This window comes from Mya arenaria, chromosome 9, assembly GCF_026914265.1.
Source record: "Mya arenaria isolate MELC-2E11 chromosome 9, ASM2691426v1".
Classification (NCBI taxonomy): Eukaryota; Metazoa; Mollusca; class Bivalvia; order Myida; family Myidae; genus Mya; species Mya arenaria.
Window position 1 is genome coordinate 69544403 of NC_069130.1, and position 19193 is coordinate 69563595.

Here is a 19193-nt window from a genome sequence, read left to right on the forward strand (position 1 = left end):
GTTTATTGGAAGAAAACATATCATATACGTCTGTGCATTTAACCAAATGCGAGATAAATACACCGTGTAAGGGAAAACATGGAACATATCACCGTCCAAAGACGGATAATTAACAATTTCATTTTTTTTTTAAATCATACCGCTTTTCATAGATTGTGGTAGTCAATTTCGAGTTTTTCACTTTAAATGGAAGATCTATCAAAGAAACATTTATATCAGACGCGTTTGCTTTTATAAGCTGTAATTCCGAAGGGTATATGTAGTATATATGGCTAGTAAATAAGGGATAATGAATACAAAAAAAGTTATTAATGTATCTCAAACTATTGTTAAAACTCTCGAGAAGAGCAGCAACTCAAGAATGTATCAACTCTCGTAACAGTATTAAAAGGTATGCATGTTAAATTGCATAGTAAACACCCATAGGTATACCTACCATATTCCTATATAACTCTTACCCATATTTAACAAAGGAATCAAGAACAGAACGTAGCTTTTCACACATCAAAGCAGGTCCAGTGAAATAGTTTTCATAAAAATCATTAGTAAAATATTCCATTCAATGCAATGTATATAATATTTTCCCTTGTATGTTTGTTTTGTTTTATTACAACTGTCAATATATTTCAAAGTATTTTAAGGGATAGAAGTACACAATGCGGAAGCAACAAACCGCTGATAGATAGAGCAAATATATTTATTCTCAAATAATTATAGACAAAGAGACGTCTGAAATTAATGGCGACGATAAGACATCGCTCATGTCATCGCAATTATTTGTATCAATAATTAATCACAGTACATTTAATTTAAAGTCGAATGAGGAATAACATTTAAAGACTGGCATTGATATGAGAAACAACCATATTTATTGTTACACGTTTATGTACGTATGAAAGATAAGACAGTGGAGACTTAATTAAAGGCATTAGATTGTAAGAATAATGCAAGTACATTTTGCTAAGTAAAAATGAAATGAAAGACGAAAAATGAAAATAATTCTTGTTTTCCTACTTGTGACTCGCGTATCTGCGGATTTTCCATGCACATGCTGTCAGGTACCGTTGGATATATTCTCTGAGGTGAGCAGAATTGAAACAACAAAACTATAAACTTTGAACGAATGAATATAAAGTTTCGAACATTAGTTGGTAACCGCCTCAGATAAAAAATATATTATAATTCCAAACAGTTCGTTGGTCAATAAACAAAGCTGACCAATGTCCCTATTTTAGCGAGTAGCTGACCATTGCTTATCTATTTTCGGGAACTAATCAGAACAAATCAATAATTTCTGTAGTGGCTTAAATACAAAATGTTCCATCATTATGTTATCACTAGATGTTTGCTAATCAAGAGCTAATCAAATTATATCTGCTTTGATTTTCTTCATGATTATACCGATAAGATTTCCGAATTCAGTGTGTATTGATATTATATTTTTATGGGCAACGTTGCTATTTCAAGGTATAACACTCAAGGAAGAATATTGACAGTTAGACTCTCAGACATATATTCAGCATTAAATATACAGTCGAACCACTTTGGCTCTAAATCCCACGGACCGGCGAAAATACATCGAGCCTCGGGAAATTCGAGACAAGCGGGAATGTTTACCTTCAGTATATAGAAATCGGTCCTTTACATTCAGTTTGAGCCAACGAGGAGATCGAGCCAAGCGAGTTCAAGGCAACGTGGCTCGACTGTAGTAAAATTGGCAAGAAGGCTGTCGGACAAATTATCTTGATTAGGTATTCCAAATCCATGATATATTGAGACGGGTTTAATTTTGCAATTTATTTTAAGGATACCGAAATTCAGATATGTGATTTGAGTTTAGCGTATGATGGGCTGTGAAATGTATGCAATCCTTGTTAAATGTAAGGCTACATGGTATTAAGTTTCCATTGTAATATTTTAATTGCTTACATAGTATATCCTTATAACTTCACTCATTTCAAACTGTTTTAGCCGTCGACAGAGGGAGTGGTATTGGGAAGGCTGTGTGATAGTGGGTTCGATCTTGAATGCAAAGCCTCGGTAAATACAACGGAACACCAATGGAAGTCTATCTTATATAAACACCAGGTAATGTACAATATTTCCGCCTGTAAATAAAAGTGTCCTTTGGCCATATTTTTAGCGCTTTCGTTTTGAACATTGTTCTTTGTTTTATTGGTTCGACTTGTAAAAACATAATAGGTTAAAAAATAGAAACTTATGAGTAACTTACCATATTTATTATTTTATAACTATACATTAAGATATAGGGAGTTGTGGACTATATTGAATAATATTTGAGCAATAAGAGTAATCCATCCTAGTTCAATTGTTTCTAATAAAGCAACCATGCAACACAATTAGTGGATTTTCAAATGTAAACTTTGTAAAATCAATTTTATTATATATCAAGGAAATCTGAAATTACCCACCGGTATGGGTACATTTCCATAAGGACAACATACTTAATTAAAACGAGGAACTTTTGACAAATTATTTTACGGAAAAACCGGATTGTTTCAGAACATTTCCTTCTTTTATCAGAACAATGCATTTGTTTATGCGACAATACATTTATTCTCATTAACTAAAGCATATAGTCCGTCTTCGCATGTTATGATTATTTTTCAACTGTTGAATATTAATGCTACTACCGTTCACTTTAAACCATCACATTGTAACTCGATTTCTACCTTTTCGTATAAAATTATACATATTTGTTCCGTTTATTTGTCTCTCGTTGCTTAAAAAATGATTCTTTAACTATGAGTCTGTGTTTTAAATTGTCAGCGACATGTCTTTTATCACCAGTGACGTTGGGCATGCTTTGTTTTTTTCTGGACCTTTCATATGTGCATTTGCTGGGTATAATACCATCGTCAAATGACGTTTGTTATATACCCTTAAAAAAGCTTTCCATTGCAACGAGTATATTCCTGATGTATGTTTACATTAGGGTATAGATTCTATACTTGTGTTAAGAAAGAAACAACATGTATGATGTTATTTATTCTTTTCATGTCGTTTACGTTATCCTGAAATTAACCTCTACACTGCCCTTCAGATTGTATATATTAAAAACCAGACGGGTGTTGATGAAAGAAACTGTTTCGGAAATCCGACGATTGGGGATTCCCGTAAGTCTACGGATTTAATTGTTAAAAATAATTCCAGGTAAAAAACCTAACAACTATAAACTAGTATATTTTTAAATATATATTTTATGGCTATCCCATACTAAAAATTTAATTTAATTTGCAATCATATACGTCTGATGGAATGCAGCGTTTGTTGCTGGCGCTTGTATTGTACTTTGCTGTCGCCTTTTTTGAGGCATGGGGATTAAAACAAGTCTGCAACAACATATGCGCCAATTTTATACTTTTAAAAATGGATTTGTTTACAATGAAATTCTTTCTTTTAAACATGGTCTTCAACTAGACTTATTATTGATATAATGAAATAATCGATCATAAAGATAAAACAAAACAATTACGTTGTCAACTTTTCTGATAATATTATGGCACCTAGCTGTCTTTCGTTAGAACTTTATGTCACAACATAATTATCATGGTATAATATTTCATTAAAGGAATACTATTCGATTGCATATGTATGATTTTGTTTTATGTCGTTTTAAATTTCTTAATATTAAGAGAGGATATTTATGTAAGGATCCCTCATAATTTGAATGATGTATTAAAAAGAAGTATTCAAGTACGTGTTTACGTGGGTACATAGACAAGACCTTATACATCTTATGTCTAATAGTAAGTATATGAATCATAACGAATATTGCCACACTCATGGAGGGAGTAGCATAATTAAGAATAGATTTGAGTTTCTGCAATATTTCTAACTATCATTTCACATTTAGAACTCACTGACAAGTTCTTCATGGTTTATAACACCCTTGTGCTGAACTTGTTATAATTGTCAAAACAAAATAGTCTTTTTAACGCCTTCTTTTATCAAATGAATAATGTTGTGTCCGGTCTTTTTAACATGTGATTGCAGTAACGACAGGTCCTACAACACATCAAGTTGCGACATCAACAAAAGCTACACTGACTACGACAAAAACAGCATCAGCACAGACACGCAGCACACAACCAACTGAAACAACACCTGCTCTTCCAACATCGTCAACCAGTAAACTGACCACCGCAACTACGATAAACACGACAGTAATATCGACCGCGTCTCCAACAACATCGCAAATATTGACATCAACGATAAAGGGGTCATCATCATCCACAGCTCAAAGCAGCTTAAGTATATCTTTTGTTCTTAATAACTTTGAAACATTTATAGTTCTGACGAACTCTATCTCAAAGCATGAAAAACGCTGCTTCGTATAGTTACATATGTTCGGCCATTTTATACAGATATAATGTCCTTGAGATATGGGCACCAATATATTCCAACCCATTGCAACATCAAGCTTACTGTTTGCATAAGACCAATTCTCATGACTTGATAATTTTCATAAAATATATCAAAGCAACATAAACAGGCCTCTGTTTTATTGTAGTGTTTCGTAATAACAAAATATAATACAAAAACATTATCCGTATTACAGTAATCTTTTCTAAAACCAGCCTGTCTCCCTGATTATCTACGTTACGCTTCAACATAAAAAGTCCCACAAGCGGTTACAATAATAATATAAATATTGCTTAATTTATCATAAAGTGAAATTCCTATATGATTATGAAATTTATCAAACTGTCTTTCTTTTGCATTGGTAATGTAATAAACACGAATCAGTCCATGCTATTCACGATTGGATAAATACTCCTCCATCTAACATCTGTTAAACAAATATTCGGACTTTGATGAATAAATGGTTTAAATTTTATTCTAGCAAATTGTTAACGACGCAAAGTTTTTATATAAGCATTCTAGATTTACATTTAATTGCAAAATACTTCAGTACTACTAATTAACAATCATTCATCTTTTGTTCACATTTTATCATTATGCTTCTTGCTAAATGTTGTCTGTATGCTATGAAAATAAGTGTGTGCATTTATTAAAAAGCTGTTGTTGTTGTTGTTGTTGCAATACAATGAGGTAATTCTTCTGGAAATGACCCTGAAGCTAATAATTGATCAAATAGTTTGCAGATATATGGCAGCCAACATCAATACCATAAATTATATGTACTTGCAAAATAAAGCTTCCACTCGCTTAAGTCAGTTTTAACTTGTTAACAGTATCAATACTCTTTCCTGTCGTATTGAACTATAAAAGAGAACAATTTCAAGTTAAAGTAATTTCCATTTTCCTCCACGACCCTAAAATTACCTCCATTTACATTAATGTCTAAAGAAAACAAAACCTTGAAATGAATATACCGGTTACTAGTATTAATATTATTTTGCGAATCCCTCGAAACGGTCTTTGATATTTTGTTTACTTCCTTCCAAAACAATTTTAAATTATTGACATTTTTATCAATATTTGATAAATACTATTTATAATAAAGAAATCCTTTCTGTTAACACATAATTTTATTTATGTATACAATCTTAATATGGAAATAACTATTAAGTTTAACAAATTATGACATACATATGACATAAAACTGCCTTTATGCTAATGTTGATTCTTGTTTCGCAAGGGAGATAACAGTGTTTTCATTATTGCAAATTGTAAAAATTAAAAAAGGTCTTCAAGAAAGAAGCATAAACAATAGTTGATATAATTGTTCATTTACAGATTTCTTACAACTGTTCGGCAACACATTTTAACTACGCGGCGCATGAACACGGGACCCTATTCACGGTTGGTAGAACATGCTACGAGATTGTTCCTGTACATCACACCTGGTCATATGCGGAATACGACTGTAAACAGAGAGGCGGCCACCTTGCGCACATATCCGACAGTTATCACCAAACTGACGTCTACAACGTCGTCAAGCAACATTATGGAGACAATGTTTGGATTGGTCTACACGACAAAAATCATAAAGAACACTTTGAATGGTCAAACAACATTATATAGCAAATAGCAGTGAACAACGACGCTGACAACGATGATGCGGCCGGCGTCGCCTGCCGACATTTAACCTATATTTCGCTATGCTACTCAGGCAACAAAAACAAATAATGAGATCAAATATAATACGGAATTTAGTTTATAGGTAGAAAATCACCTGATGTCCATTCAAAATGCTCTTCATGATTTTTGTCGTGTAGACCAATCCAAACATCGTCTCCATGGTATTGCTTGACGGCGTTGTAAACGGCAGTTTGGTGATAAATGTCGGATATGTGCGCAAGGTGGCTGCCTCTCTGTTGACAATCGGATTCCGCATATGACCAGGTGTGATGTACAGGAACAATCTCGTAGCATGTTCTACCAACCGTGAACAGGGTCCCGTGTTCATGCGCTGCATAGTTATAATGTGTTGCCGAACAACTGTACGAATCTGAAAATGAACAATAATATCAACAGTTACTATTGTTTATGCTTATTTCTCGAAGTTCTTTTTAATTATTGCAATATGCACCAATGAAAACACTGTTACCACCCTTGCCAAATGAGAATCAACATTAGCATAAAGGCTGTTTCGTTTATTTAATTTTACGCGTAAGTCATATTTTGTTAAACTTAATAGTTATGCACCAGCCAATTGTAACCACGGCCCCCTAGGTCCGGGGGTAAACCGGGGATAGCCGGGGAAGTGGGCCATGTTTTTACCGTTCAGGTGGCCCCGCAGAGCCGGGTGAGTGCGGTGGTTTTGTCTTTGCTTTAAATATAGCGGGAAATGGGCCTTACCTAGGGTCCCTGGGTGCAGGGGCATTTTGCAGGGAATTTACCATCTGTTCGTCCACTCAGGGCGGGGATTTTAGCCCGGGTTGGCTGGACCGAAAGTCAAAGTTTCCGCTTTTCCCCGGACCTGGGGGCCGTTGTTACAATTGACTGGTGCATTATTTACATATTAAGATTGTATACATCAATAAAAATATGTGTTAACGGAAAGGATTTCTTCATTATTAATAGTATTTATCAGATATTCATAAACATGTCAATAATTCAAATTGATTTGGAAGGAAGTAAACAAAATATCAAAGATCGTTTCGAGGGATTCGCAAAATAAAATCAATAACCGGTATATTCATTTCAAGGTTTTGTTTTCTTCTGGCATTAATGTAAATGGAGGTAATGTAAGCGTCGTGGAGGAAAATGGAAATTACTTTAACTTGAAAATTTTCTCTCTTATAGTTCAATATGGCAGAAAAGAGTATTGATACTGTTAAAAAGTTAAAACTGACTTAAGGGAGTGGAGGGTTTATTTTGCAAGTACATATAGTTTATGGTATTGATGTTGGCTGCCATATATCTGTAAACTATTTGATCAATTATTAGCTTCAGGGTAATTTCCAGAAAAATGGCTTCATTGTATTGCAACAACAACAGCAACAACAACTGTTTAATAAATTCACGCAATTATGCTTATAGCATACAGACAGTTTACGAGCAAACAGGTAACATTTAGCGAGAAGCACAATGACAAAATGTGAACAAAAAATGAATGATTGCTGATTAATAGTAGTGAAGTGTTTTGCAATTAAAGGTAAATCTAGAATGCTTATATCAAAACATCTGTCGTTAAAAATGAGCTAAAACAAAATTTAATCAATTAATTTATCCAAGTCCGAATGTTTGTTTAGCAGATGTTAGAGGGAGGAGTATTTATCCAATGGTCAATATCATGGACTGATTCGTGTTTATCGCATTACCAATGCAAAAGAAAGACAATTTAGTAAATAATTATATAGGAATTTCACTTTATGATAAGTTAAGCAAAATTTATATTATTATTGTAACCGCTTGTGTGACTTTTTATGTTGAAGCGTACCGTATATTATGAAAGAGACAGGCTGGTTTTAGAAAATAATACTGTGATACGGATAATGTTTTTGTATTATATTCCGTTATTACGAAATACTACAATAAAACGGAGGTTAATGTTGCTTTAATATATTTTCTGATGAATTTGACTCTATTAACCGTTTTTTAATAGATGAATTGCGTGATTGGTGACATTATCGGGGTAAGATCGCAGTTGGGCTAGTTAAAGTGTGTGGAGTATGAAGAGGACTCATCGCGTACTTTAACGTTAGCTCAGGGTGTTTGCATAGAACTGTTAAGTCAAAACATGCTTGTGATGAAGGTGGTGTAAGACCAAAACAGGAGCTCTAAATCTATTTGATTGTCCAATAAAATAATTTATTTCATGATATTACTAAAAAGAAAATAATTGTATTTGTAGAAGATAATACATGTGTATCTGACAACGTTGTAGGTCTACAAAAGCAGTTAAATAGTATACAGACTCGTACATTGTAGGCCAGCCTTGTGTTAATCCAGACAAAACGAAAGTCATGGAATTCTAGAATGATGGACAGTTATCAAGTCATAAGAATTGGTACTATGCTAACAGTAAATTTGATGTTGTAATGGGGTTTGAATATATTAGTGCTCGTTTCTGAAGTACATTATATCTGTATAAAATGGCTGAGCATTTGTCAATTTAGACAAAACGAGTACTTTAAAGTTAATTTCGTAATTATAGTTATGTACCATGTAAAGCATGTTTTTTTTAAAAAATATGCGATGCGACAATTATGCCAATCATGCTCAGAGTTATGGGGACTGAAAACTATGGTTTGTAGGTTTGTATTGTTAATGTGCAAAAAATTAGGATGCAAGAAGTTCTTGAATATTAAACAAAATGCTTGTAATGATATGGTGCTAGGTAACGTTGGACATTTTTCTATATATATATTCAACGAAACTTTGTATCAATTACTGGACTCGTCTACTTCACAAGCCAACTATTAGATACCTCAACTTATGTCATAATATGCCATATTATTACAATTGTATTGGTTTTGGTAATATGGTGATTTGAGAAAATGTATGTAGTATCTGCTTTGGCTATATTTGAGAGCCCTTACATGTCGATAGTGTAAGATTGTTTTATGCTTAAGTATTTTATGTATTCTGATTAATGGATCACTTTTTACAAATATTGAGAGCCAGATGTATAGAGAATAGAAAATTTACTTTAAAACAATTAAATCGTATGTTTATGTTTTAAATGTAGCTTAATGTCGTTAATGCATTTAGAAGCCATGTACAAAACATATCTATTGAAACTGGCAGACCTTAGAATGTACTGTCGATAAATTTTATTTTAGGTCTAGTAGAAATATTATACGAAATGTTTATATATCATGCATATGAGGACAGAAAATATGGAGTTGAGTTTTGAAATCATTATAATTTATTCTTCTTATCACGTTTGTATAATATAAAGATGTATGCTCTTGTGTTTGTGTAAGAGCCGGTGGACTTTTGAATGTTAAGTGGAGTGGAGCTTTCTTAGGCAGACTGGTGTTCCTCGTGTAGTTTGTTCAGTGCAAAAGTTCAGTACAAAACACTCTCTATTACATACAAAGCCTTGCATGGCCAATCACCGGAATATATCAAAAAGATATTAAAGGTATATAGACTTCTTCGAGACCTAAGATCAAGCACTAACTCTATAACACTACGAGTACCAAGAAGTCGGCATGCTATGTATGGTGACAAAATATACGTGACTGCTGCCTCAAAGCTGTGGAATTCTCTTCCAGGAGGAATAAGGGACTGTGACACGTATGCTTCTTTTAAAAGAGCCATGAAGACACACTTCTTTATTTTAATTTATGGTCATTATACACAGTAATCCGTAGCTTGTAATTTTTCACGTTTGTTTATTTTTCTTATTTATTTTTATTCTTCTGTAGTTATTCTAGTACCATTTTTCCTTATGTCCATTTTACTGGTTGTATTATTGTTGCGTTTAAGTTTTATTCCACTGGTTTTTTAAGTTGTTCACGATCTATCAGATCAAAAGTATTTGTACTGTTAAGATATTTTTAAGAACAGTTTATGATGTTTGTACACTGTTTTTTTTTAACTCGGCCCGTGTCTTTTAAGTAGTGTTTTAGTATCGCTTCTTATTTTTTATACTTTTTAATACAATCTGATAATTTTTTAAGATTGGTTGTATGTAGCCGTAGTGCAAATTGTTACCATGTGTATATGCCTACGGTGTCGTTAACACCTGAAAACAAGAACACATTTGGTGGCTGCTTTTTCATGTCTGTTATTTGAGACACAATTAATCATTACTAAATGAGTGACACAGGCTTGGACAATAATACCGACGGAATATAATTAATAAGAGTGTTTTTTTTGACGAAGTGTTGGTCTACGTTTAATAGCCTCTATATAACACTACAGACGTCAGCTGAAGTGCCAGAAAATAAAATTGTGGAATAGTGATCTCTAAAACATGTTATTCATTGTTTCCGGTTTAAATGGCCTAGGAAACATAAGAACCCTTCATGAAATTACCAAGGCAACAAACGTACCATTTAAACATCACATATTGTTTGTACTACACATGCGATCTATCGTGTTTTACTTCACGAGTGTCCAATCCAATCTTTCACGAGTGGTGAGGCCAGGACTGAAAAATTAGTTCCTCTTAGACCACGGGTGAAATAAAATACAATCTTACGCTGAAATAAACATTTCTTTGTTCCTTTTGTGCTTATTTTCTTAGTTTCTCGTTTGGTGAATACCGCTTTGCAACACTTAATGCACAGTTTGAATCGCCGATGAAGATTTATTATTTTCTCGTTATTGTGTGCATTTGTTTTATAAACGTTCATCAATAAACTTTAAATAATGCATTTATGATACTAATAATAACAGTTTAAACGTTCACTTTCTGTATTAATTAGGAATTATCTTATTACTTAAATATGACGCCATATAACCATATGTGACGTCACCATTTATAAAATAGAAACAAAATAGTATAAGATAGTGTGTATGCTGAGATTCTTACTTGATATCATCACAGAATTTATTTCACTAACGAACCTAATTTAAAGGATCGTATATAAATTGGTCCGCCAAAAACTCGCTTACTTGCACATATTGATGCAGCAGCCAGTAATCAGCCGTTGATTTCTAGTTTCATATGGATGCAGCAACCAGTAACCAGCCGTTGATTTCTAGATTGATATGGATGCAGCAACCAGTATCCAGCCGTTGATTTCTGGTTTCATATGGATGCAGCAAGCAACAGCATGCCGTTTATTTCTAGTTTCATATGGATGCAGGAACCAGTAACTGCCGTTGATTTCTAGTTCCATATGGATGCTGCAACCACTAACCAGTCATTGATTTCTAGTTTCATCTGGATGCAGCAACCACTAACCAGCCGTTGATTTCTGGTTACATATGGATGCAGCAAGCACCAGCATGCCGTTGATATCTAGTTTCATATGAATGCAGCAACCAGTAACCTGCCGTTGATTTCTAGTTTCATATTGATGCAGCAACCAGTAACCAGCCGTTGATTTCTAGTTTCATATTGATGTAGCAACCGGTACCCAGCCGTTGATTTCTCGTTTCATATTGATGCAGCAACCAGTAACCAGCCGTTGATTCCTAGATTCATATGGATGCAGCAACCAGTACCAGCTGTTGATTTCTATTTTTATATGGGTTTAGCAACCACTAACCAGCCGTTGATTTCTAGTTTCATATGGATGCAGCAACCACCACCATGCCGTTGGTTCCTGTGTTTTGAGCACGCTGTTTACGGTCAACGGACATTGCTACGAGGCAGTTACAGCAATACATTCTTGGAGAGTCGCTGAGAGCTATTGCGTGCACAACGGAGGACATCTTGCATACATTAGTAGCAAGGGGCAACAAGACGCAATATACCAAGTTGTTAAGGATCACATTGGCCAGAACGTTTGGATAGGACTCAATGATCTGGACAACGAGGGATCATATCGTTGGATATCAGGTATGTATACATCGGATTGTGTGTTTGTGTATAATGATATACAACATTGTTTGAATGTCTATAACCTGCGTATGGAGACGATGTTTGTGTTGGAGTTGCACTTGCTGTGGTAGAAGTTGTCGGTTATGGTGTTGTTGGGACTGTCTGCTTTCTCGTCGGTGTCGTTGTTGTTGTCGGCGTCGGTGTCTTGTAACTTTTGTTGTTGTTTTAGTAGTAGTAGTAGTAGTAGTAGTAGTAGTAGTAGTAGTAGTAGTAGTAGTAGTAGTAGTAGTAGTAGTAGTAGTAGTAGTAGTAGTAGTAGTAGTAGTAGTAGTAGTAGTAGTAGTGACAGTACAAAAAGACTTGTTTACAGAAACACGAGAGATCATACCGTTGAGCAACAGACAGCCAGTTGTATTTATTCAAGACAAATTTTATCATAAGCACCGTCTGCTAAAATACTCATAAAATATTACATTAAGCTAAACACATAGGATATAATGCTTGTTTGCAACTGGTTAAATGTCACATTTCAAGCTATTTTTAAGTCATATCCGTCTATCCAACTCTTCGGCATAGAAAGCACATGTTTATTTTCTCTAACGTTTAAAAATGGGTATGAAGGTCAACATACTAGGTTTTCATTATCACGACATGAATACTCAATTATTTCTTTTCTTTATACATGTACACATATGCCTAGGCCTTGCAATATTGTTCCACATTTTCACAAATGAAAACGGACACACACAAGCAAAAGTAACCAATAACCAAACCTTTTGTGGATTGGCAGTTAAAATAAGGTCGTTCGGAAAGCGGAAACAAGCAACAATCTTGTGTCAATACTAAACATTTTGCCCGAATTTATCGAAAGTTTCTTAAATGCAACGCACTTGTGTAGTTTATTTCATTAAGTCATAATAAATCTTTCTGTTAATCAGCTGTTTTCTGTTCTACAGGAAACAATTACAACTACATAAACTGGAAACCAGGAGCCTTGGTGGATGGGCATGACAACAAAGACTGTGTTACCATGGTTGTTGGAACGTACGGAGGAACCTGGCAGGATATCTCTTGTAGCAACCTTCTTGGATACGTTTGTGAATTCGGTAAGGTTTCTAGAAATGTGCTTACATACTAGTTTTCCAAGCTTTTAAGATGTTTCTTCGCTCATGAGGTTCGCTTCGGCGAGGCTGTTTTTCTGTGAAACTCAACATAATCGAGTCCCTATACCGGCCAAGACTGTAATTTTTGTATGCATATAGAATTTTACACGAGACAAACCAGAATGATAAAATATTTTTCGGAAAAATATAAACCGAACAGTTTTATGAAGTTTTGTATTCAGTTGCAACAAATGTAAAATTTGTTTATCTCGCTCCGTGACGTTTTTCTCCTTACTTCGTGCCTCTATTATATCTACTTACCTTGTCGCTGTACTTACCATTGTGTTATTGATCTAAGAAATCTCAAAGCAAAGAAAGAATTCACCAGTTTTACTGAACATTTGAAAATAACTTGTACTGGCATACTGTTCGATTGGTATCTGAACGTTTCGCTCCCACACGCTGTTTATGTAGTTTTCCTGTATTATTATCTTTATCAATGAAAACATAAACTCAATATGTACCTATGTTATTGAAATATAATTTGATTGCTTTTTCCCATAGCAAAATGCAATTCGTGACTTATATTTAGGAGTGAACTTTATAATATTATGCCAACAAACATAATGATAGCAAAAGTAATCCATTTACTCAATTGTTTACATATTTTGTTCTGCGTTAATTAAAGATTCCGTTGCGGTTACAACATTATCGGCCACTATTCAGACAACACCGGAAACAACAAGATTAGCAACCACAATACCGGCAATAGGTTTGTATACATAATTAATAACTATTACAAAAAGTGCACACAAAGGTGACCTCGCTTAATTTCACTAGAAAAAAATCAATGCAGTCCAAGTAGTACTTAATCATTGACAATAGCATGCAAGACTTCAGATAACGTCATACGAAATGAAAAATAATCAAACAATGGAAAGTTTAACGTCGCCTACAAGCATTTCTAACGCATAAACATAATGATATAAAAATATAAACAAAATTGCAATATACAAGATAATTTTTAAGGCAACACAACTTATTTTTTAGTTACTTTACCAGTAACGTACGGCTGTACTACTGTTTACCCCAACTATGGATACACCGAGGCTGGAACACTGTTTACCATCAACAACACGTGCTACGAATTGAACGCTAATCTACACACTTGGAGAACTGCAAACAGCATGTGCAACATCAAAGGCGGTTCATTGGCATACATTGACAACAGACTTGTGCAAGATGCCATGTACAACGTTTTGAAGAGCAACTTTAATAAAAATGTTTGGATCGGACTAAACGATTTACAATATGAAGGCTACTTTAGCTGGGTATCAGGTGAGAGTATTTTTTTCGAAAATTTCTTTACAATTTTCATTCTTGCTAACTTCATGAGGAATAAAAATCTTGATCTGTCGATCGCTGTTGAAGATTGCCGAAAAAAGCACAATATAAGCAATTTCTATGTATCATTCATCCGAAAGAAATTGTTTACTAAGGTTAAGGCAGACTTAAATAGCGGTAAAATTTCAATGTATATTCTAAATTTTAGCCCGATTGTTCGGACAGCTTTATATTGATGCTCGACCGTTTCCTGGTAATACACCAGTACACGTGTGTACGAGAAAATCCAAATACGAACTCGAATGGAAGCCTATTGGTTAAACATGTTAAACAAATCTCAGTTTTACAATAACTTCACTACCTTCTTGCAGGCGAAAAGTTGTCCTACACACTTTGGCACAACGGCTATGTCGGTTATAACGACGGCGAGGACTGTGTTGTCATGATGGCTTCTACTCCGGAAGGTGCTTGGGAGGATAAACCCTGTGCGCAAATGCATGGCTACATTTGCCAGTTTGGTATGTGATGCACAAAACTTATAAATTATTACAGAATTTCTTAAGAGCCATCGCATGTAAAGTGTTGATCTGAAACGTGATACTCGATTGTTCTATAATATAATAACGCGAAATAACAAAGTTACCATATGGATAACTTTATAGTTCGATGATGGCAACGATGACAGTACGAGAAGGAAGACGAGAACATTTGACAGTGGATGATAATAATGTATGACAATAAAGAGTTTTTCTTATCGTTAACGCGTTTCGTTATCTTAGTATCGCGTGATAACGCCACAAAACGATGATGATAACGCGGCTATACGATAACTATAACGCGACAGTACGATGATGATAACGCGACTATACGATAACGTTAACGCGACAGTACGATGATGATAACGCGACTATACGATAACTATAACGCGACAGTACGATGATGATAACGCGGCTGTACGATGATGATAACGCGGCTGTACGATGATGATAACGGGACAGTACGATGATGATAACGCGGCTGTACGATAACTATAACGCGACAGTACGATGATGATAACGCGGCTGTACGATGATGATAACGCGACAGTACGATGATGATAACGCGACAGTACGATGATGATAACGCGGCTGTACGATAACTATAACGCGACAGTACGATGATGATAACGCGGCTGTACGATAACTATAACTCGACAGTACGATGATGATAATGCGACTATACGATAACTATAACGCGACAGTACGATGATGATAACCCGACTATACGATAACTATAACTCGACAGTACGATGATGATAACGCGGCTGTACGATAACTATAACGCGACAGTACGATGATGATAACGCGGCTGTACGATAACTATAACTCGACAGTACGATGATGATAACGCGGCTGTACGATAACTATAACGCGACAGTACGATGATGATAACCCGACTATACGATAACTATAACTCGACAGTACGATGGTGATAACGCGGCTATACGATAACTATAACGCGACAGTACGATGATGATAACGCGGCTGTACGATAACTATAACTCGACAGTACGATGATGATAACGCGGCTGTACGATAACTATAACGCGACAGTACGATGATGATAACGCGGCTGTACGATAACTATAACTCGACAGTACGATGGTGATAACGCGGCTATACGATAACTATAACGCGACAGTACGATGATGACAAAAAGCAACTATATGATAACTATAACGCGACTTAACGATAACTATAACGCGACAATACGATGATGATAACGCGACCATAAGATGACTATAACGCGACAGTACGATGAAGATAAAGTGACAGTGCGATACTACGGTCACCGACCTGGTATTTGGACTGCAGTTTTAGCCAATCGAGCTATCCAAATGAAGAAATTTGGCCCTAAGGTTGATATCTTGGTCTTAACAATAAAATAAAATCATGTGTTCTTGTACCGTATGATGCACCAAATAAACAAAATATCTACTTTTGTTCGTTAATTTTTACATGTAAGATTTTTTTTGTATCTGATACAGCTCGTATTGTTTAATTTATGAAGATTCGCAGACTTCTGGTTGCATGGTATGTAATACAAATGTTACAGAAGAACAAATGTTAACTTTTCGTGCTTTATGTTATATGTATGCAGGAGGTCACTTAAAATACCAAACAACATCAACAACTCGGCCTACCACAGCAATTCCAGATATTCCGATTGGCTCAATGTTTAGCGATGGTATGTCGAAAAAAAATAATATGTTTAGTTAAATTATTAAAGAGTCTAAAAAGGGGGCTCGTTACCTTTCTTTCTTTCGTAAAAACAAAGGTATTCTCAACTGCGTATCAAAGTGATATAATATACGGGTACCTACTTCATTCAATTAAACATCCCGTAAAAGTGTCTATCAATTTCAGGTAGTACACGTTTGTGCCCTAGCAGTGTAAGATCTTTTTCCGACCAATACAGAACTGTGTTGGCTCAACACGGCCACAGCTGCTACGAGTTACTTAACACCGGGGTAACATGGTCGTATGCAGAAACGCTTTGCGAGAATGGAGGTGGACACTTAGTCCAGATAAGTGGACAGCAGGAAGAAACTTACATCCAGCAATTTCTCCTTCGTCATGGTTCTCCTGATGTCTGGATTGGTCTAAATGATAGGCAAAGCGAGGGGCACATGCACTGGACTTCAGGTCAGATATTTGTTTCACAGCAGTGTAATGGCTTGCAAGAAGGAAGGCGAATAACATACACAGTGATGGTCACCTTACCTTTTCTCTGAAATAGAAAAAATGAAAATAATTGTACTTCAATAACCCGTTTGAAGTAGTAATACGTTTGCAACGTTGTGCTGAAGCTAGCAAGTACATGTATTTGCAAGTTCAAAATGATAACCACAAAATCAAAAGTCAAATATAAAATTGTAGACTTGATGTAAATGCAATTGTAAATTAAGTACTTTTGGTGGGTTTACACCCTCATTTTGGTCGTGGGCACTATCTCTGACACTCTCATGATAGACGACCATCTCTTCAAACACAACTTTTGAAATAGATTTTAAGTAGTGGTTATAATTCTACCCTCCTCATTTATCAACTGTTAAGAGCTTAACATACTCGCGTTTCACGCATTGCCCAGTCAATACACTTGATCTCCTATATTTGGAATTCAATACTTACCAATTGCAAAAGTTTAATATACAATTAACTATTCAAAGTTTGGTTTTCTTGGTTATAGCGGTGTTAAACCTGTGCCAATAAACGGGGTCTATTATGTTTAAATTTTCGACTACTGATCTTGTTTCTTTAGCTGCTCATATACGTAATGATATTCTTCACTCATGTTATTGTGTAATGCCTATATCTTTAATTACCAAGGTGGAAACTGTTACAATGACATGTCAGTTACAATGTCGAACCAGGTTGCAAGCACATCAAAACTATATTCGTGTTTTGTAGCAGACTTCTACTGAGGGCATTGATTGCACACTTTTATAGTAGGATGATTTTGTTGCTAGGTGAACCAGTAAACTACTTGCACTGGATACGAGGTCACGAGGACAACATTGTTGGTAGATATGATGAGGACTGTGTCGTCATGTTTCCACAACGAGGTGGACACTGGGACGACGTGCCTTGTGGGTGGCAGAATGGAATGGTAGAGAAACATGTTGGCATTTGTGAATACAGTAAGTATTTGTAATATAAATGATGCGGACTGATATAGCTCATGTTGTCCAACCATCGAAGACACTTGGACGACCTACTTTATATATACTTTATAGCGGTCAACTTATAAATTGGTATTTGTGAATACGATAAGTAATGGCAAAAGCGTGAAAATGCTCAGTGGTAAAGGTGAAGGCCTTTTCCCAAGGTGGTCGTTGATTGGAACCTACATAGGGTGATATTTAAAGGTACATTGGTACCGATACTCTATGAAATGGACCCGACGGTCACTTGTATACGCTATCTTTTTAATAATAGCATACATTTTTGTTAGTAGTTTTAATCATCCAAAATAACCGACTCGTTGAAACGATTTATAATCAAAATTTTGGTTTGCAGTCAAGCATCAAGTATAAATCCTACTATTACATACAGGATAATTGTACAAGATAATTGCATCTGAAAAACAGCATTTCTTTTATTATATGCCTTAAAGATATAAAATGGAAGTTAAATGAAGATTTTCAGAAAAGTGAAACATATTGTTTGCGAACAGAACGTCATTTCGGAAAAGACGGCGTTGAAATTTTGCCCAAGGCCTGCGCTCTATGATATTCGTTCGAATGTGAGAGTGGGCTTAAATTTAGAAACAGAGAACAATATCAAATCGATATTTTGACTATATATCCTATTTGAAAAATGAAATATCTTTTTTGTTTTACTGACAAATCTCTGCAAACCATCAGAAATATTGATATTGAATTCTATACAATTCCTTAAGGCCATAATGTTTGTATTTCAGGGATACAGACTTCCGGATCAATTATTGGGAAGTGAACTTTTGCTACAACACGGTTTATTGTTATCACAAAGAGTTAATAAAACGTAAGTTTGGTATCCATGTGTTTTACGTACTAGTATTGCAGTTCTTATACAGTGTACCTTAACGTCCGTCCATTCACAGTTATGAAGAAGATGTTTTAATAACACATATAAACTACAGGAACAAGCCAGTAGACAAAGACCCTGTTGAAATTTACAAGGCAAAGACCTTACATACATACAACGTACAATCAACAGAGATACATCACACATGAATCGGAATACTTTCTGCCCATTTGTTTAGGTGTCCATTTATGCATTTTGTAAATAATTAACCCACAACACTTAACAAGGTTATACCTCTAAAAATTTTAACATCATCTAATG

At 35.0% G+C, this 19193-nt stretch overlaps 1 protein-coding gene across 1 annotated transcript; it reads left to right on the forward strand.

Annotated features, from left to right (window-relative positions):
- The first annotated feature begins 1988 nt into the window (after positions 1-1988).
- Positions 1989-18856, forward strand: LOC128245495 (macrophage mannose receptor 1-like). The gene is made up of 12 exons (XM_052963679.1): positions 1989-2088; positions 3065-3137; positions 4018-4275; positions 11621-11896; positions 12835-12984; positions 13670-13753; positions 14032-14319; positions 14697-14843; positions 16465-16551; positions 16731-17009; positions 17834-18004; positions 18787-18856. The coding sequence occupies exons 5-12, from the start codon at positions 12909-12911 to the stop codon at positions 18819-18821; spliced, it is 1167 nt and encodes a 388-aa protein (XP_052819639.1). The 5' UTR covers positions 1989-2088; positions 3065-3137; positions 4018-4275; positions 11621-11896; positions 12835-12908; the 3' UTR covers positions 18822-18856.
- The last annotated feature ends 337 nt before the right edge of the window (positions 18857-19193 follow it).

Coding starts and splice junctions, on each gene's coding strand:
- LOC128245495 (XM_052963679.1), top strand. CDS start 12,909: ATGGTTGTTGGAACGTACGGAGGAACCTGGCAGGATATCTCTTGTAGC. Junction 17,010..17,833: donor GCACATGCACTGGACTTCAG/GTCAGATATTTG, acceptor TTTTGTTGCTAG/GTGAACCAGTAAACTACTTG. Junction 18,005..18,786: donor TGTTGGCATTTGTGAATACA/GTAAGTATTTGT, acceptor TTTGTATTTCAG/GGATACAGACTTCCGGATCA.